We start from the raw sequence: 19,785 nt of genomic DNA, 5'->3' as shown, positions 1-19,785 counted from the left end.
TGACCCCACTGCATTGTTTTTAATTCACATCACAGGAAAAAGTCCAACTTAAATCCGGAGAACGAGAGCATCATTTAATAATATACAGTGATATTCATGTAGAAGTAGACGTACGGATTTCCTATGTCTACTTTTAAGTCTCCTAAAGGACGCCTAATTTTATGCAACCAAAATAACTTCATGAAACAAATAAAGATCTGGCTGTCATATTAATTAGAATATTGTTGCTTTACCTTCACAGAAAATAAGCTCCTTTAAATATCGGCATCGCACACGAACCGAAATTAGAAAGGGGAAGTCATAGCGATAATATTCAAATTAATTAATATAACAGGCAGATCCTCATTTGTTGTAGGTAGTTACTTTGGTTGCATAAAATTAGGCGTCTTTCAGGAGATTTTTATCATCTAGACATAGGAAATAACCCTATGTCTACTTCTATTATACATGAATATCACTCATATCACTGTATGAGTTTGTTAATGATTAAATAACCCGAGGCCCATTTTGTAGAACAGCCTGTATACACTTATCTATATGACGCCGTGAGCGATCCCTACATTGCCCTTTGAGAATAAAACAACTTCCAACTTATAATTACTAAATATTAGAAAAAATATATAAATTAGTTGCGAGTACATAAAAATTAATCATCAGTGCTTTCCGGTTCAACCACTTTTAAACAAGCATCCGCAAATTCTACAAAGATAGGCTCTAACATCGCCTTTTGCATGATGGTCTCCGGTTGCTCGGATTTATCGACAGTCTTCAATAAGGAACGTAAGTGAGGATTGGCAAGTACATTTTTTAACGTTTTATCTTCCTCTAAAAATTAATGTCAGCAGCTGATTAATAACCGTTTACGTCTTACCGAGCAGCTTTAATTTCTTGTGGGGAATCGTATCTCTTGCCCTAAATTCGTACTTGTTACTATCTTCAACAATTTCTTCTTCTTTCCGTTTAGTCAACGTGCATTTTGTGTTTCTGTGTTCATTGCAGCAAGTGACGGAACAACTAAAAAAAGTTTATTTTGTCAAATTTGAGGTTATGAACGCAGAAAGTACTCACTAATAAACTAAGCAGGTTGGACACTTGTATTTGCCCTCTTTATCTTTACAAATAATACAGGGCTTCATTGCTAATTCAAATAAATAATCTATTCCTGAACAGAAATTTAAAATTGAACAAAATTAAATAGGAACATAACATTGTTGAACGCGAACGCTACGTTGCCATATTTCCATAGAGCAACCACAGTTGTATTTTACTTATATACAACTCTGTGAGAGCAACCATAGATAATTTTATCTATGAGAGCAACACACTAAATCGTGGCATGGCGGCATTCAGCAACTATACTACATACAAGGTGGTACGCATTTTGTGTTGATACTTCATTCGTACTGTATTGCATAAAACATGGGTAACTCTTTTTCGATATCAGGCGATGTCAATAATAAATGTTTAATCGCATTGAATTTTAGTCTCATTTATCACATTCTGTGCCGTTTAACCATACCTGGGACATGCGAGAATTGGAAATAATCCGATTAAATGAAGGTTGCCATCAACTGTCAAAAATTTCGTGGGACATCGTGCAAGTAGGTAGCGCGCAAATTCGCTCTGTAGAACTAGAGTTGCCTAGGACTGACTCAGTTTTAAGAGGGTAGGGGGGCAGTATAGCGAACATTCCAAAAATCCCGATCGACATCAAGACGCCATGAAAGATTAGTCATCGGCAGTTATTAGTCATATTATATAGTATATCATTATACACTTAATAAACTTATAATGCCCTGTGAATATTCATACTTCCAAATTGTAGAATATTGAGAAGGGATACCGTTTTTTCAAGTTTAACTTCCGAAATGTCAGAAATATACAAAGAATATCCGGAATAAACTGTTTATACTCAGCATATCTTCAGTGGTATATAATTATGCATCATATTCTAAGAATATTCAGAATTAAGTTTACGGTTATATTCCCATTCGCATATCCCTAGTCATTGTTTAAATAAACTATTTAAACAATGCCCTAGTATGTCTTACAAGGCACCTATATATTCTAGGTATATTTAAGACATGTTCAAATACGCTTTTTTGAATATTGCTGTTATATTATAAAAATATTCAATATTACCTGGGTTGCCATTACCCAAAGGCCATTACAGATCATTGTTATTTCTAACTTCGTACTATTGAAACATTTGAGTAACATATTGTATTGTTACTATAATACAATCTTTGTTTATGAATTAAAAAAACGCAATTTTACAGCGCTTGAAATTTTGTTTTTCTATTTTTCGAAAGATAAGATGTAATATTGGAAATTTATTTGAAACAATATACAATCACAATATGAATCTGTTACATAATAAAGTTACATAAGTGTAATACAATCTGTCTTAAAACCTAAGAGAATACGTTCGTATTACAAAAGGGAGGTACTTAAGTGAGCTACACAAGTTTGTACTCGAGAATAAGCATATATCTACATTACATAATATTATGTTGCATACACAATTGTTAGTAATACAGATACAGTGGATCGCATTAAAAAAATAAAACTACTATGACTGCAAGAAAACATTCAAGTTATAAGTACGAAAATTACAACACTTTTATTTCCAATCAATTAATTGTCGCTAAGAAATTACGAACATGGCCTCGTATAATTGCACTTTAAAATTAAATAACGCACACTATTCAGTTTATTAGTAAAATTTGTAAAAATAATTTAATATCTTTCAAAATAACAACATTCCTATTAACATCTACATTTAAATAATTATAATATGTATACACAACACATACAAATTTTTGTAAACAATTTAGCTACCCGTCGAGAAGAGTGTTCAGAAATGGATTCGTTTTCATTTGATATGTTTTAAGATGCGCCCAAATACAAATTCGAAAAACAAAGCCCTTACTGAATTCATTCTCATTGTACATTTTGGCAGTGTTTTAGATCAGATAAGACATTTTTGAAAATGTTAATGTAAGTACTAATGTTTTTTTAAACGTGAACACTGCAAAATATGTTACCGAAAATTAGTCCAAAACTGAGTATTTTCACGCATAAATATGGCACTAGAAGTGTTTCCAGTATACAAAAAGATGATGATCTTGGAACATTCTTCACACAACACTAGGAAACACTCTCCGGTTTTCCATAACTATTCAATTTAGCAATCTGCTAAGGAAGCCTGTGATGGATGATTGTCTTTAAGGCTATGTTGGCATTACCGTCTAAGGCATAAAATCACAAACACTTTTTGTGTGGTGGTTTTGGATGGAAGATAAATATTCACACTTTGTAAGTAAATATCTCTAGGTACAGGAAGAATTAAAAATAGTGTTGAATATATCAAAAAATTTTATAAAAAATCACAATAGACAAAAAATTGCGTTGGCTTTTAAGCTTATTACTGTACAGAGATATCACAAGATAAAAAATAAATAATACTACAAATTTTATAGTGACAATAGCCATGCCGACAGATTGTTGCACGTATATACACCATACGACTAAAAAATATCTATAGTTTCCGTATTTTTCAGTACAAATTAAATCATAACAATTATTATAATTATGGCAATTCTTTACAACATTCAGATCATATACAAATTCACTACTAAACCGACCGTGATGCAAATCGTCGTCGACTTGATACTATAATGGACCGGATCACGTTTCAGCTCACCTCGTAATATTATTCCTCGGTTTTACAACTTTTTGCGTGTACGCGGCGTGCACGCTTTCACAGACAAATCGATACTGACTCTGAAATAAAAATCACAACTCGTTATTTCGACCCGATTTAAAAGAATCGATGGTTGCAGTTTTCGAATGCAACTCATTTGAGGGCAATCGAAAGAAAATGTACCGTTCTACAACATAAACCGTTTGCATCTTTTGCTTACAGCCTGCTCCACAATCATACCAAGTGTGGGGGGGAGGGTCCTTTTCTAATCCCGTATTTACTAACGTGCAAGTTGTAAAACAGCAAAAGGTTGTAGAGAAAAAAAGAATGCCAAGAAAAGCGCTTTCAACAACATTCCTCCGCCTTTCCTATACTGTCTAGGCCCTTTCCATAGTTACTCGAGTCTTCGCCACAGCGTTGAAGGCCTATAAACCACAGAAAAGAGGTCAGAAAAAGTTTAGAGATATGATCTCCGTATGTATAGTGAGAAACACCTAAGAGACTCTAGGAAGCATTCAGAAAGTGCTCTCCAAAGCATTTGTGCGTAGCCTTTAATCCAATAAAATGATGAACGTACGCTTTGTGCAATAAATAACTTTGTCCTAGTGCAGAAATTACCGTCGCCGTGTATGTGTTGAAATATGTGCCCGAATTTTAGAACTTAATCAAACGCCTGAGTGAGGCCTACGCTTGCACTTTCGTGTGCTTTTGTCCAAATAAAATTTTTAAATGTATCGCGTGGGTGCTATAACAATCATTCGCATCTCTTTGGAAAGAGCAACCGCGATATGCAATAAGTGTTACCGCTTGGGAATCATAAGATGAAAGCACGCCAAAACCATTTACCCAAAATAATGAACTGATTTTGGGGGTGGAGTGGAGGTAGGGCTAAATATTGTCGCCATGGGGAACCTGAAACTTGAAATATAAGGTATTTTGCTATTTATATTGTGTATCCTGTTAATTCGTTTCATTTGAATTTGTATTTCAGTGTTTGGTTTTCCTTTTGGAGTTGTGTAATTGAGTAGTTTTCGTTTCAATTTTATCGCTTTTGTAAATTATTCAATTTAGATATGGTGCTAGAAGTAGACACATCTGGTCGAATTTGTGTGTTGCATCTGGCCGTTGCGATAAGGAGTTTGTTGTTAGGCGAAATTTAATTAACGCACGTGTTGGGGTGCTGGCAACGTGAGTCGGTACAAACGCGATTTATTTGAAAATTCTTAAAGAAAGAGTTTACTTTATAAAGGTGGAAGTGGCGTTTCCTTAAATTTTAGAGACAACGTAAAAACGAGGCTGCGAATTTCGTGACGGTTGGAGAACGTGAAAATTTTGTTTACGCTAAATTCTAGGACAGTCAGCCCTATTTATTTAGTATAAGATGCGTTCGTCATTTCTCTTCTTATTAAAAGTTAAAAGTTTGTACCGTCGTAACAGCCATCAAGAATGTGTCATTGTATTCATCAAGTCAGTCTTGTTTGTCATCCAATCGTTATATAAAGAAAGGTAAAGATTCTTGACCCTGTCAGTGAGTGTTTTTGTATCAGTTTTAGTGTGCCTACTATCACAAACCTTACACGACCAGATTATTTGGACTATTAAGAAAAAACTGTAGGTGATTTTAAGATGTTGATTTTAATTGTTGACCGCTTGTGTGCGGGGTAATATGTCTGAACAAGCTTATAAGATTGTTTGTCACTGACAATCAATTAATTGTGTGTTTATTCGAATCCATTGTGCGACCCGGATGGAGGTTTTCATGTTAGTTGCGTGCCCAAGAATTATGGCAAGTATTAATGAATTTTCGGAAGTTGATCAAGGCTATTGAGTCTCCCAAATTTTTAATTTAAAGTCAAGATTTTTCATTCTGACGGGAGCCGGACGTCTACGAGGAAAATATTTACAATTTAAAGGTTGTTTTGTTTTGAGCTAGCTGGACAAGCGTTTAGTGGATGGCATGCCGCGCATTCCACAACATCCGATCCGTACACGTGATACATTAACTACCGCTATTCTTCTCCTTCTATCTTTACCTGTATTCGCTGATGCTATTACTAACAGTTTATTTTCTCAGATCACTGCAATATTATTGTTTGAGATTCGCCCGCATACCTAAATTGTAAACTGTGATTGCGTTATGCCGACCCCTGTCGGCGGATTTTTCCACGAAAGCCTCTTCCTCTTTCAGTATTCTAGTTACAGCACGTTAAGCGGTGGGTAGGATAAAACTAATGAGTTCCAAGTATAATTATTCTGCCGATTTAACATATATCTTGTGGATCCTCAATTTAGTTTGGATGAGTTTCTGCATTTTTCTCCGTTTTGGAGGCTATAACTTGGGTATCACTACTTACGTAAGTACGGCTCACTTTCTGAACCACCTGATTAATTTAGACATTCTTTTAGGATGCTGTTATTTGACTTTGAACCGATGTAAAAATCCAGTGTTGCCGTGATATCTTAATTTTTTCTAATAGTACAAGTTTGTTCGCTGCTAGGTACGTTTAAAGAGATAGTACACGTGAGTAATTTTTTGCCAGACGACTCCAAGCCACTGCAGGTGTAACATGAGCGCGCACCGTTTTAGTCTCAATAACCCACTCTCCAAGAAATTGTAAAAAATGAGTTTTTTGTACCTATTGTGAGAGTTCTTCGGGGAGACGCTCGGAGTGCGCAAAAAATAAACATTGTCTTATTTTTCTTACCCTAATTTCTTTTAAGGCGAAGAAAAATTTTTTTTGTCAACGCAAATTTGTACATGTACCGCTTCACAGCGAACGTGAACGGAAGTATGTTTGACGATAACAAGCGGAAAGCGAGGGCGGTTGTCACGATCTCTTGGGACCTAAACGTTTCGTTCCGTTCTGTGAGAGAAATGCGGGATTTCTATTGGTTGTTAGGGCACGCCAGGAAGGTCATTTGCGTTCAGAAATAAGTCCCTTTTCAGTTTTTCTCGAAGACGAGATTAAAATATCAAAAGAATTTACTTTAATAATGTTAATTAGACAAGAAGAAGAGCCCTCAATGATGCGCTAAAAACATATAATTTTTCGCCACAAAAAAAATGGACGTGACAGGAAATGGAAAAAATTCAAATCTTGTCACCTTTGCACGAAAAATAAGTTATAGACGATAATTTTACCTGCCTGAAATTCCTGAAAGAGATTATGATATGAATTCAATACATACAGCATTTTGTATCATCATTGCACGTTGCTGTCTCATTGCTTGCACAATATCCAATGGATAGACAGGCTCGCTGGCCTCGATAAGACACATCGCCGTCTCCATCAAAATCAGCACCCCCGTCCGGCCGATTCCCGCACTACAATGGACCACGAAAGGCGCCGCGCTCTCCTTCCGCGCGTCACGCACCCTCTCGATAAAATTTAGAAATACTTCCGGAGAATCCGGTACTCCATGATCAGGCCAATCGACGTACTTCATATGTTTGATCTCTCGTTCGGCGTTATTCTGAAATTGAAATATGAGCGCGACACGCTAAATGAAGGACGTTACCAACCTTAACATCTGTAAGAATAAAATCCCTAAAAATAATACTACCGGAATCGTCAGTCTCTTCGCACGTGCACTTGAGAGTGCAGTTGGGAAAGGTCATAGTTTCGCCGAGATTGGGCCAGTACATGTGGCACTTGTTCCGCCCTCTTTCCAATATGGGCGTCAGCATTATAATGTGAGTGCAGGATTCCTCCAAGATCATCTGCCAGAAATCTTCGGTGGTCGACTGAAGAGGTCCTTGAGTTGCTATGTACCGATTGGTAACGTCCGTACTAGTAACATGCATGTTCACGTAATTGGCGTTCACGTAGTCGCCGCTCGACGCGTTTTTTAAAATCACTCGTGTCGTATCGTCTGAAACACCGCGCGAATATCACCACGACGGGGAATCGCTCGATTAAATCTACTTACAAGGTAAAATGTCCCGATACCTATTTTTGTTAATATTTTTCGGCTTGACCGCCTCATCGCACGTGAGATCCGGATGTTTGCGGTATAGCAGCTCGTATTGCGATATTAGAGCGCCGCTCGCTATTCCGTCCGCTAGCAGTAACATGCTCTGTTCGAGGGCGTTGCTCGGCGATGGGGTTCGTATTAATTCTCCCACAGGTACATACTGGTAAGGCGGCTCTTCGTACTCCTCTCCGGTGTACAGCACGTTCGGTTTAATCACCAAAACCAACTTACCTAAGAGAGAGGGCCGATGCTTTTATCCACAATTGTAATCAGGCCGAGGGAGAAATTGGTGGCGGTTTTGGGTGTAGAAAAAAAATAACATCCGCGTGTAAAACATTCATGCGCTACTAGATTAAAATGTTAGTTTGATTTTTGATAGAAAAGAATGCATATGTTGACGAATTTAGTCCTCTACTTTTAGACCATTAAAATTTAATCGTTCTATAAATTTGCCCTTTTTTAATCAAATGAGCGCGACCGGGATTTTCGTAAGTAGACGTCATAAATCACCATTAGAGTAAGTGCGATAGACTGAGTTTAAACTTGACGTTACACCAATCAGAAAAAAAATCACTAGGAAATTGACAAATAAGCATTGTCATGGATTTAAAAACGCTACATAAAGTAAAATTTTCATGGGATCTCATTGCAGGGATCTTCAGGGAGTTTCCAAGGACACATGTTTACCCGTCGAATTATGCGTACCTTCGTTTGTACTACGAGCCTCCTGAATTAGTTGAACTACCGTTTGATGGTGAGTATGCGTCACATCGCGGCCGTTAATCTGCACCACCTGATCGCCTTCTGAAAGTCGAGGGGTACATCTATCGGCAGGGGTATTCGGCGCGACTCGCGACACCAAAATCGGTAGATCACCGGCCTCGGGTATGTCTCTATTCGCTCCGCCTGCACCGAACGACTTAAACTACAGCAATTTCGCGATTCGCCCCATTACCTTTAACGTTAAATCCGTATTTGCCATCCTCGTCGGGATGCAGCACTATCGTAACTAACCCCTCTTCAACCATTTGCGATGTTGGCGAATGACTAGCGCTGTACGGTGGTGTATCGTATAGCTCATTTGTGGTCGGCGACGGCGCCTCCTCGTCCGCATAACTCAGCACTCTACCGGCCAGACCGGGTGAAAATGGACCCTCCAGGGTTTTCTCAAGAAAACCGCCATCGCTGTAACGTCAAAAGCTCAACTGATCATAAAATTTGTGGAAACACCTGCGCGTTTCACACGACATTCACCCAGATTTACGATTAATTGCATGCCGCGCGAATTTTTGCTGAGTCAGGCCAGCTACTTACTCATCCGAAAGGTGTGTGTCATCTTCCCAAGCTTTTCTCGGCTCCTTCGCTCCCAGAGATGTAACTTTATTGTCGTATGGGCGAGACGGCCGCGACGTGATCGTTAATGATTTCGTTTTATCCTCCACTTTCGCCGGTGTAACAGTTTGATGAATCTAAATTAAAACATTTTTTGCTAATTGATTTTGGGCATTATGCAAAAATCAGATTGTGAGACGATCAAGGTTCTTTTATGACGTCGTCAAAATATTTTCTCTGACTAATAGCGACTCATATCTCCTGCAAATAAATACAGTAATCTTAAGATTGGGTGTTATCTTATGTAAGTAAAAAGAAAAAACAAGACAAAGAATCTGAACTTAAGTTTGAGATCTAATTTAAAAAAATCACTGTTGGACGCATTTAAATGAGCCTGGTGAAAGGAACACTCAACCAAGTCTCACAAAAATTTAGTTTCCAAACCCACATTCTCATTTTTATATATAAAAATTTCATTTTTCTGGCTGCTAGAGCCGATTTTGTAACAGATCGCAATTTCCAAAATTAAATGAAAGGTCACACGTGTATTTCATTCGAATCTTTAAAAAATACAATACCAAGTAAAAGAAATGCGTTTTCTGTACCTACTCGTATTGTAAGTTCTTCTTCGGGGAGACGCTCAGACTGTGTAATAAATAAACATTATTGTCTTATTTTTCCTACCCTACCCTACTCAATTTTCCTGAACATTTTTTTTGTCAGCATAGGGAAATTTCTACATGTACCGCTTCATAGCGAACGTGAACAAAAGTATGTCTGGCGATGTTTATAGAAACGTGAAAATTTTTTTTTCTACAACTGTCAAAAAAACCTGTCATTTTCTGACGGATTTCGAAACGCGAAGTACTAGATTTTTAATCGGTTAATTAATAAGTAAGGTTGCTCTTGACAACGTGCGCGAAATCGTCAACAGTGAAAAAAAGTATTTCGCGCACGGGACAAAGTTGAACTTAAACATCAATTTAATTAACAATCGGTTCAGTTGTAGAAAAAATATTGTATATAACGCTAGCGCGAAGTTATTTCGCGCATTTGACTGATATTTTAACTCGGCTTCGCCTCGTCAAAATACCTTCAGTCTCAATGCGCGAAATTGAACTTCGCGCTCTTGTTATATAAATAACTATTTTATTATACCTGAATCACAATCTCCGTTTTAAACACTCAAATGCGTGCGAAAAAAGGCCTTTAAAACACACGTGCTTTAAAGTTGCTAAGTAACGATACTTCAAGTATGACTTTTGAAACTGTCATCTGGATGAAATAAAAAATCCTCTTAGGTCGCTTTCTGTAAATGCAGAACATTTCTTTGGCTTTTGTACCCATCCTTTGGTTGAAGCTTTCACAAACGCACGTAATTTAGGGTATGCTTCCAAATCTGTTCCACTTTTTAATCGCAACATTGCTTGGAAGTTTTGAATGAATGCACCAAAATATAGAAGATTTAAATACCTTTGACACTTCCTTCATGTATGCCAGCATTATCGATTCATTTAAGACTGTATTCGTAAGTAACTTCCTATTAATCCATGGAAACAACTTTTCATATTCTTTATAATAGGCTTCACTGGATTGGGATTTTACACCTACCAACGTTTGTTTAGATTTTACAAGCGATTTAATGAACGGTGTATTATCTTTTTCAATGGAAATCGTTTAATTCACAAAGACGATGATTTTTATAAGCAAACGTCAAGTGACATTTCCATGGCAATCGTGAAATTACGAACACCGAGCCCACTTAATTAGACATGTATTCGAGTATAACGTCAATATGACTTCATTGTATTTCCTACTTTTAAATTATACTGCAGGTATAATAAAAAATACTATAAGATACACGCGTATAATTAGTCTTTAAAGCACTTGCAACGTTAAAGGCACTCCGCTTTGCGTCGTGCCCTTAAACTCGTTGCGCGTGCTTTAAAGACTTGATTATACACTTGTATCTTAATATACTATTTATATTTTATATTTTTTTTATTTATTTTTTTTTATAAACAACTACTTGTACAGGGTGACCAACTAAGAATGCGAGGTACTGTATCTGGGAACCTGTCCATCGTAGAGGCTTGCGGTAAAAAAATTTATTACTAAAACGGCCACGAGAAAAATCTGGAAAATATTTTTAAGTTTGTGCAATGGCCGCTAGGGGGCGTAACTGCAATCTGGAATCTAAAAAAGTGATGGAAACCTCTGAATACCCCCCCACCACTTCATTTTTAGAGATACAAGAAAAATTTTCAAACAAAAAAGGTTCAGATTATTGTCAACTTCAAAGACCGGACATTTTTTTGTTAGGTTAATAGAGCGGAATTCATAGAAACATCACTTTTTTAGATTCCAGATTGCAGTTACGCCCCCTAGCGGCCATTGCACAAACTTAAAAATATTTTCCAGGTTTTTCTCGTGGCCGTTTTAGTAATAAACTTTTACCGCAAGCCTCTACGATGGACAGGTTCCCAGATACAGTACCTCGCATTCTTATTTGGCCACCCTGTACAAGTGTTTGCTCTGTACTTTTGTGGAAAATACATTTCGATTTTTCTATTTTTGTTTCTTTCCAAATAACGGGCGTGAGAGGTAAGGAAATCTAGTTACGGCACTGGAAAGCCCAATAGGGGATTTGGGATTTACTCAAGCGCGTCAGATTAAAGTAAGGTGGGTTGACTACGTGTTGAAAAGCGTGCACTTCAATAATCTGACAATTTGATTATTCAAGAATAACAGAAGTAATATAATCTGCCGATTTCCACACCCCAAAGTGAAACAAATCGTCAATAAAATTCAGTTCAGTTGAAGCATGTCAATTGACTGAGATCACAGGCGGTCGTGTCATAATTCATACATACAACGCTCTAAATATCTGAAGCATTCGAATAAATCCAGTTTTCTACCCTTCCGTTCATCCTCCCCTACCGATAGATTAACATACCACCACTATCAAAAACACGTGGAGCATACAGTTATATTTTTCTTTCTACCATTTAATCTGCAATAGTTCTCTACAACGCTCGAGTAAATCCACATTTAGCATTGTGGCCTCCCCTACTATTAGGTCTCAAACACACTTTGAAAATAGATGGGTGCATTATAGTATTAGACTTGGCATGGTACTGGGGCCTCCGATTTTGAATTGGAATCATTTTCGAATCACACCGATTCGCAAACAAGAAGGGGGTAATGTAATGAGATCTAATTTGGTGTAAATTTATACTTTTGACAAATATATTTTGTATTCATATGATCAAGGAGGGGGTACTGTAACGGGACCTGTGCCTTGTAGAGATATACCACCTCATACTTCACATTACCTGTTACCTTAAGTAACACGAAGCAATTTGAGAACCCTATGATATCATTAACAAAACAAGCAGATAAAACACAAATCCTTTATTATTTGCGTCAAATCAAATACGAACGCAGGAGTGTCTCACATCTTATTTTTACAGAATGGCAAAATTAAGTGCTAATTACTGACTTACCACATATTTACTGGGCGATCTGACAAATTTACGCTCCAATCGTCCTCGCTGTTTAACCTCGGACACCGTCTGAAATTCCGTTCGCCCCGAATAATAAAACTTAGAACCTAGGGACAAAGGGAAGCGTCTTCGAATTTTCGGCGAATGTAACCTGAAGAACGTGTGATGCTCGACGCACGCCTTCCAAAGAGTCTTCGACGAACGATACGTCTCCATATTGAAACCTAAAGCCGTATCGTACGATTCGGACTGCAACATCATTTTTTTAATATAAAATCATTCACCGGGCGAAAAAATTACCAATTCGCGCCTTAACTGTATAAAAAACTGTCTTCGTTTGAACGATATTTTCATGATTTTCGACCACGAAAATGTATTAATGCGTATTTTGTTTTGAAATACAACTAAACCTATCGAGGTGACGCCCAGTTCTAAATCTTTATTTACGTTATCCTAAAAAGAACGTGCTTAACAAAGCCGAAGATAGGTGGATCGGTCTTACTTTTGCTCGATGTAGCTCGACCCCGTACATATCGACACGTTTCGCATGATCTAAGAAGTTAAATTCGGCATCGGCTGGCAATTGGCCCCTGTAAAATAGAAGCACGTATAGCCACAAACAGTTTTAGTCACTCTAAAGCTAGCAGAACAGGGTGACTTCATTTTTTTGGGTGGAGTTTCATTGAAGGCAACCTGTATACCAAATTGTTGCCTTTGTAGATGTGGTGGAAAAGGGTATGCATATAAACAGTGCGTTCGAGATAAGAGTCAATGCCTATGCATATCGTTGTATACAAAAAAAATAGAGAAATTTGTGATTCAATATTTAGAAACTTATGAAGTCTAGCATGCCGTGTGCTGTCAGGATGCGCGGTGTGAAAATAAAAAAGATTAGAAAAAGTCATCACATATTTAGTAAACATTCAAAAAATGAATCACCACCACACCTCAAATAAGCGCCCTTTTTTATAAACTAATTGATGTAATTTCAAGACCGGAGAGGAAAAAATATCGTGCATCATACGAAAAGTCAATGGATGGCTGAGGGATATGATTCACTGCCTGCGTAATTGTAAAACAGTGTAGTATAAATAATTAATGTAAATATTTAGTTTTAAGTTGTAAATATTCGGTGGATTAGGCGTACAGGGGATACCACGTTAAAAAAGCAGACCATTAATTCTACCTCCTGGGTGGTGTGGAAAAGGGTTTGTATTGTACATTTTAAATTGTAATTTTCTATTGTGCTTGTAATGTTTTTGTTCAGTTCATGTTTGTAGTATTTAATTTCCAACGTCTATTTCAGAATAGTGAAGTGAGAAAGATAGTAAGAGAGTGACGTCACTTATTTTTTAATTGCGTCTTATTTTTTAATTGCTCGCCGTTGGTCGACAATTCTTGTTTAATAAAAGTTAAAAGCGTATCCCATTCGAACAGCTACCAAAAAAATTGTTTGTTGATTTAAAACTGCAGGGCCAGGCGGTTTTACGCCAGTATCTGTTTGATAAGAGACCTTTTACCTAACCTCATAACTTCCAAGAGACAATGGGGGTTAATTATAAGTATAATTTAAAAATTTGATCTCGCCCATATAAGTCTATTAATAGTAACTAATTAAATGAGTTGCAGTAAACAACATCTGATTAAGTCGTAAGTGGTTTCACTAGGAGCGCGCTTAATTAATTGAGATTTTGGAATATGCCCCCGATTTTCATGATGACCAGAAGCCAGGAAATTAATTAACACTATCATGTATTTGTTCTGCTAGTGTGAGGAACATGATTGATACGTACAAGTTCTGTAAAAAGAAAAAAATTCTACCTACTTGTGTAGTTTGTGTAGCTCAGCAATTTTTTTCTCCATATCATCCGATTGTCCAGGTACTAATTGGAGATGAGATAGGTAATTTGGTCCGTGCTCATCAGGTTGGTAATCACCAATTTCTGCTGTAATAATACAGAAGAAAAGATAATTTTTGAGGTAGTTTTAGAATTCTTTAAGTAGACTAAGGCGGAGCGCTCACCGAGGTGACGTGACATATGCCATGACGATCAATGTGACAAGTGACATGTTACATCATATGTAACCAACATAAATATATGGGTCTGCGCTCACTGATCAAACATGCCTGAGCGTTAATGGTTTTTAAAAGTTATAAATAAAAAATAAAGAAATAAAATTAATTTTCGCAATGTTGATTCTGACGACAGTTTACTGTTAATTGTGACAAGTGAACATCTTTTGTATTATCATGGCACACTATGAGTTGGAAAAGATCATTTTTCTACAAATTGGCGGTTCTACTCGTTTTTTCTTTGAAATTTCCATATGTGCCGTGTAGATTTTTGTATATCAATGGAAATTTTGTAGTTTCAGCTATCTAGAACTATAATTTGTTGAAGCGGGTGTAATTTGAAATTTAATAAAATCAACAATTTTATTTTTTTGATAAACTACCTAAAAAAATTATGTGAAAGAGGTCTTACTCTGTGCCTCAATACAAAACTTAACCGCCAGCGCGATTTAGTTTCTCTAAAAAATGAAAATTGGTCAAATTTTGAAAACAGAAATCAATAAAGTTAAGGGTATAACATGTTACACAAAACATAAGTACTTTTCAAGTAATCCCATATAAAAAAACGAAGTTTGATACGCCACTGGTGACCAGAAACAATTTTGCTCCTTACACCCTGTATTTAAAAAAGAATAATTACTAATACTTGTACAATTTTGTAACTTTTTTTTGTAAAATAGTGTCATTTGAGAAACACCTTACAAAATATGGCTCAGTCAATTACTTAGTGGGCATGATTTTATATTGTACTTTATACTTGATACCTAAAATTAAAAAAACTTGAATGATCATAACTCCCATGGAACAATGATATTCATAATTAGAAATAACAATGCAAAATAAATAATTATTTATGTCTTAGACACAGCGTAATTTATTTACTTTCATTTGTTTTGCTTATATGTAAATCTTTTTTTTTTATGAGTAACTTCATTTGCCAAATTACTCTATAAAAATGCAACAAACCAAGAAAATCCAGATATTTCGAAAACCATTGGAGATAGCCACATGACATTGTTAATAAAAGTTAAAGATTATTGAATAAGTTAAACGATGACACAAAAATATATAGGGTGTTCCCTTAAAAGATATACAAGTATGAAATGTTACAAGTTTATAATGATAGACCATAACTTTTTTGGTGAACATATATAAAAAAACATGTAGAATTTCGTGTAGAATGAGAAAAAATCGAACTTTTTCACCCCCAACTTTGTGATCACACCCTGTATAATTAATTCAAAATATTGCACCATATTATCATACAAGAATAGCACTCCATGCAATCGTTTAGTCACCCTGTACTGTACAACATGGTTGCCAAACTTACTATATAATCAAATAAAACCTGAATATCTAATGGCAAGATGGTTTGTTTCATAATTAGGGGTGTTCTTGAATAGTATAGTGTTAATTCACAACTTTTTTTAGCAGATTGTATATCGTTGCCAATTTCAGATCGATTCATTGATTTACATGTAAAATCAAGTATGTTTGACTTACATTGAACAGAGTAACTAGCTAAAAGGCAGGCAGTACTCGGCGGTAAATGCAATCGTTCCTCTAAAATATCTCTACGAACTTGTAAATAAAACTGATATCGGGTATACTCTTCTTGTAATTTACTAGGATCGGATACGTAAAATTTCACCCGAAAAAACAACGGGTATTGGCAGTTTCCTAATTGTTTCTTAATCGATTTGGACGGATCTAGCCAACGCTGCAAAGTGGACGAATAGAAAATGAGCTCGGTTAACGCGACGTACTCACCATACACTCGGGCTTATTATTGATCGGTATGCAACCTTTCTCGGAAAACTGTAATCCAAAATAGTCTTTCTCCACCAGTTCCAAATGCTGATAAACTTGATCGAGCAGTACACAGCCCTTTGCACGTTTCTCAACATGAAAGGTGTGCTCTGTGTCATCAAGAAACGTTACGGTCACATTTAGACCCTTCAACTTACGCTCACGTGCGGCAGCCAGTTCTAGTGCATGTACGTGATATGTCCCGCTAGAACCACTCAACGCTCTTCTAGAAAGACTTTCGATCATCGTTCTGTCCAAACATAACGACAAATCTAAAAGAACTCGTTGGAAATAAACCACAGACAAAGTAAGTGGGAAATATTACACATTTCACATAATATGATCCTTGGCAAATTAAATATTTATCTAATGGAATAGATAAAAAAAACCTAACCTAAAATACCAGGGATTATGAATGGGTCTTGTTGTAATTGATAAGATTACTTTATAGTAGGATGGAGTAATGTAGTTACGTTGATAATAAATTACCTCAAATAAAAATAAAATTTTCCCTTTGAATGGGGATATCACATCCTATCAGCTGTGGTTTAGTGACTCATCTTCATTTTTCGCGTTCTTTTCGGGATCGTTCTTTCGTAGTCGGCATTTTCTAACCTAAATCCGGAAATTGAGAAGGGAACATCGCGAACGTAATTCCAACATTTACCTCTTCATTTATTAGTTTCGTTAATTTCGGCGATTACTCTCAACGACATCCATTTTGCTGCCGTCTTGTGATCTGTGATGACAATTCGCAAAACGCGCGAGTTTTAAAAAGTTGCCTTCATTTCTTGAATTGTGAACCAAATATTTAGGACAGAGGCGGTTGTACATAAAAAGATCACCTTTATCTTTTTTGGATGGAATTTAGTAAACATATCATATGATACGTGACGTTTTAATGGCAGGTCCATTAATTAATCGTAAACATTTGCTATAATTTGAACATATACAGGCTGTCACGTTCTTTGTGTACACTATACAGGATGGTTTGGTTCATGAATACTTCGACATTCAGAGGCGCTGTTGTAATTTACAAATGGCGTGTATAGGTGGATTGTGCTTTAAAACGTTCTTGTTTACAATTAACGTAAGGAGGCCTTCTGCTTTTGATTTTTTATCACGTTCCACTTTCAAATTTAAGCAAATCTGTTAAGTTTTTGGAGGGAATAGCCATTCGGAGTGGCAATTTTTAATCGTTGCCGAGTTGATTTTTTTTCCATGTTACTGTAGTGTGAGTCGTGAAATCGTGAAGCGTAGAATCTGGGCGTTCAGTACACTACAAACATAACATTGAACGTTCTTTACGATCTCTTACGAAAATGAGTGTGGTATTTTATTTTCTACAGTTTAATTAAATACGGAATTATACTGTATTCATTTTAAAGAAGGTAGCGGTAGAAAGCATAGGAAAGCTTTGACCTTCAGTGTGATTGGTTAAAACACGAGTCAGTATTACGCTGAAACATAAAACGAGTGGCGAATTTTGCAAGCTGGTAGTTTCTGTTGCCATCTAAACTGTTGAAGTGTCATTAAATGTTTGTGTCAAAGATTTATTTCTGTTTGCAGTGCTGGATATTTCTACTTTACAATAATTTGGTGCAGTTTTATATTTTTCCTGTGTGTGCTTATCTTCAAACACAGCGCCATCTACTACCTTCTTATAATGAATACAGTATAGTATTGGTTTTTGTAAAAATTTAATTTACCCAATCTTGCATTATTTATCCATTGTGAATAAGTACTAAAGAGTTTGTGAAGCAAACCACTTCCCTGTATATAAAAAATTTAGCCCCAGTATACATAATACGGTACTTTAGACACAATCAACTTATGTCAAGTTAACATAACCACAAAAATGTGAACATAACCTCTAGAAAAATGGATACAGAAAGTTCTAAAAGGCCTCATTTTGGTAATCGTTTCTTAATAAATGAAGAAGACGTTTTCCAACATAATGCTTGGTAGGCACTACAGTTTAATAACATTAATCAAATTTTGCCATACAAAATATCGCAAAAAACCATTGCATGGATCGAGATACTTACTGGATGCACAGAAAGTATTTGAATTTAATGCATGGTAAGCGCGAAGCAACCCGAAAATACTTTTTAGTCCTTTGTTATTGTAGGGACGACGTCGAGTGGGACGCCATTCAGGAAGCAGAGGCGCAAAAGAAGGTGACTCTGAATAGTACCACTAAATTAGATCGTGTCAAAGCAGAAACGTATGAGAGAGACGCATCGAAGCACTGGGACGCCTTTTATAACATACACACGAACAGATTCTTCAAAGACAGGCATTGGTTATTTACAGAATTTCCCGAACTAAATTTTAGTACGTCTGACGAGCAACCCAAAACGGTTTTCGAGTTAGGCTGTGGAGTCGGCAATACCGTTTTCCCTATACTGCAGTATTCGAAGGAGAGAAATGTGTTTGTGTACTGTTGCGATTTTTCATCGCAGGCGATCGATTTGCTTCGTGAGAATCCTGAGTACCACGCAGATCGATGTAACGCATTTGCTTTGGATGCGACTGCGGAAAATTGGTGCGTTCCCTTTGAAGAAAACTCTCTGGATATTGTTGTGCTAATTTTTGTGTTATCTGCAATTAAACCCGAGAAGTAAGTGTTAAGGGTAGCGTCGATATAGTTCACCATTGTCGCCATTTAGAGTCGTCTCCATCATGAAGAAGTTGTATCGGTATGTAAAACCAGGGGGAATGGTACTGTTTAGAGATTACGGTCGGTATGATTTGGCACAGTTGAGATTTAAGCCGGGCCAGTGCTTGGAGGAGAATTTTTATGTAAGAGGGGATGGAACACAGGCGTATTTCTTTACTGAAGGTATACGGAATTTGCAATAAGTAGGTAATTAGATTCTTTTTTAGATGAGGTGAAGAATTTATTTGAAAGGGTTGGATTTGTTAAAGAAGAAATACATGTTGACAGGAGGCTGCAAGTCAATAGGGGAAGAATGTTAAAAATGTATCGAGTTTGGATTCAAGCAAAATATAAGAAACCTTTGTGATACAAATTCTTGTTTTATATAGCTATTTAGGACTATTTTAAAGGGTGTCAATTATGTGCATCTATTGAACCTGCGCAGCATGTCCAACTGGACCTGTACATTTCACTTAACTTTTTAAAATAAATTCAATATTGTTTGTTGCTGGCTGCATTGCTTTTGGCGGTGATTTGTGGGTAAAGAATGTAAAATTACATTTGATTTAATCTCAGAACTTGAATAAAATCTCATTTCACAGTCTAATGCCACAAGTACATTACACTGCCCCCTTCTTAAAGTTGTTGCGTATTGAGACGAATTTCTTTCAAAGTTTTGGATTGCAAAGTATTGCGTCTTCTAGATTATTTTGTACCATAT

At 36.5% G+C, this 19,785-nt stretch overlaps 3 protein-coding genes across 8 annotated transcripts; 1 reads left to right on the top strand and 2 right to left on the bottom strand.

The window, feature by feature from the left end:
• Window positions 1–587: 587 nt before the first annotated feature.
• Window positions 588–1,240, bottom strand: LOC116177700 (zinc finger HIT domain-containing protein 3). Its single transcript, XM_031496752.1, has 3 exons — window positions 1,069–1,240; window positions 872–1,014; window positions 588–825 (listed from the first exon to the last, which is right to left on the bottom strand). The coding sequence occupies exons 1-3, from the start codon at window positions 1,134–1,136 to the stop codon at window positions 647–649; spliced, it is 390 nt and encodes a 129-aa protein (XP_031352612.1). The 5' UTR covers window positions 1,137–1,240; the 3' UTR covers window positions 588–646.
• Window positions 1,241–2,468: 1,228 nt separating this feature from the next.
• Window positions 2,469–17,315, bottom strand: LOC116177666 (tyrosine-protein phosphatase non-receptor type 4). Of its 5 annotated transcripts, XM_031496695.1 has the most exons (17): window positions 17,070–17,315; window positions 16,847–17,017; window positions 16,728–16,796; window positions 16,561–16,674; window positions 16,364–16,512; window positions 16,097–16,313; window positions 14,345–14,465; window positions 13,022–13,109; window positions 12,820–12,972; window positions 12,520–12,768; window positions 8,996–9,150; window positions 8,637–8,866; window positions 8,387–8,587; window positions 7,637–7,912; window positions 7,230–7,579; window positions 6,896–7,180; window positions 2,469–3,786 (listed from the first exon to the last, which is right to left on the bottom strand). In XM_031496695.1, the coding sequence occupies exons 3-17, from the start codon at window positions 16,729–16,731 to the stop codon at window positions 3,703–3,705; spliced, it is 2,676 nt and encodes an 891-aa protein (XP_031352555.1). In that variant the 5' UTR covers window positions 16,732–16,796; window positions 16,847–17,017; window positions 17,070–17,315; the 3' UTR covers window positions 2,469–3,702. The 5 variants fall into 5 exon arrangements, with proteins under 5 accessions (XP_031352555.1, XP_031352552.1, XP_031352553.1 ...); XM_031496692.1 differs by having other exon boundaries at window positions 16,364–16,674; XM_031496693.1 differs by having other exon boundaries at window positions 16,364–16,674; window positions 16,892–17,017.
• Window positions 17,316–18,208: 893 nt separating this feature from the next.
• LOC116177690 (methyltransferase-like protein) lies at window positions 18,209–19,571 on the top strand. Of its 2 annotated transcripts, none has more exons than XM_031496739.1 (4): window positions 18,209–18,366; window positions 18,534–19,025; window positions 19,075–19,247; window positions 19,292–19,571. In XM_031496739.1, exons 1-4 carry the CDS (start codon window positions 18,284–18,286, stop codon window positions 19,429–19,431), a joined length of 888 nt encoding a protein of 295 aa, XP_031352599.1. In that variant the 5' UTR covers window positions 18,209–18,283; the 3' UTR covers window positions 19,432–19,571. The 2 variants fall into 2 exon arrangements, with proteins under 2 accessions (XP_031352599.1, XP_031352598.1); XM_031496738.1 differs by having other exon boundaries at window positions 18,244–18,484.
• The last annotated feature ends 214 nt before the right edge of the window (window positions 19,572–19,785 follow it).

This window comes from Photinus pyralis, unplaced genomic scaffold (assembly GCF_008802855.1).
Source record: "Photinus pyralis isolate 1611_PpyrPB1 unplaced genomic scaffold, Ppyr1.3 Ppyr1.4_LG8, whole genome shotgun sequence".
Taxonomy (NCBI): domain Eukaryota; kingdom Metazoa; phylum Arthropoda; class Insecta; order Coleoptera; family Lampyridae; genus Photinus; species Photinus pyralis.
Note: the sequence above shows the minus strand (reverse complement) of the source record. Positions and strands in the feature narration are given on the sequence as shown.

Coding starts and splice junctions, on each gene's coding strand:
- LOC116177700 (XM_031496752.1), bottom strand. CDS start 1,136: ATGAAGCCCTGTATTATTTGTAAAGATAAAGAGGGCAAATACAAGTGT. Junction 1,015..1,068: donor CCAACCTGCTTAGTTTATTA/GTGAGTACTTTC, acceptor AACTTTTTTTAG/TTGTTCCGTCACTTGCTGCA. Junction 826..871: donor CAAGAAATTAAAGCTGCTCG/GTAAGACGTAAA, acceptor ATTAATTTTTAG/AGGAAGATAAAACGTTAAAA.
- LOC116177666 (XM_031496692.1), bottom strand. Junction 16,314..16,363: donor ATAATAAGCCCGAGTGTATG/GTGAGTACGTCG, acceptor TCCACTTTGCAG/CGTTGGCTAGATCCGTCCAA. Junction 14,466..16,096: donor AGCTAGTTACTCTGTTCAAT/GTAAGTCAAACA, acceptor GTATTATTACAG/CAGAAATTGGTGATTACCAA.
- LOC116177690 (XM_031496738.1), top strand. CDS start 18,336: ATGAAGAAGACGTTTTCCAACATAATGCTTGGTAGGCACTACAGTTTA. Junction 19,026..19,074: donor TCTGCAATTAAACCCGAGAA/GTAAGTGTTAAG, acceptor GTCGCCATTTAG/AGTCGTCTCCATCATGAAGA. Junction 19,248..19,291: donor GGCGTATTTCTTTACTGAAG/GTATACGGAATT, acceptor ATTCTTTTTTAG/ATGAGGTGAAGAATTTATTT.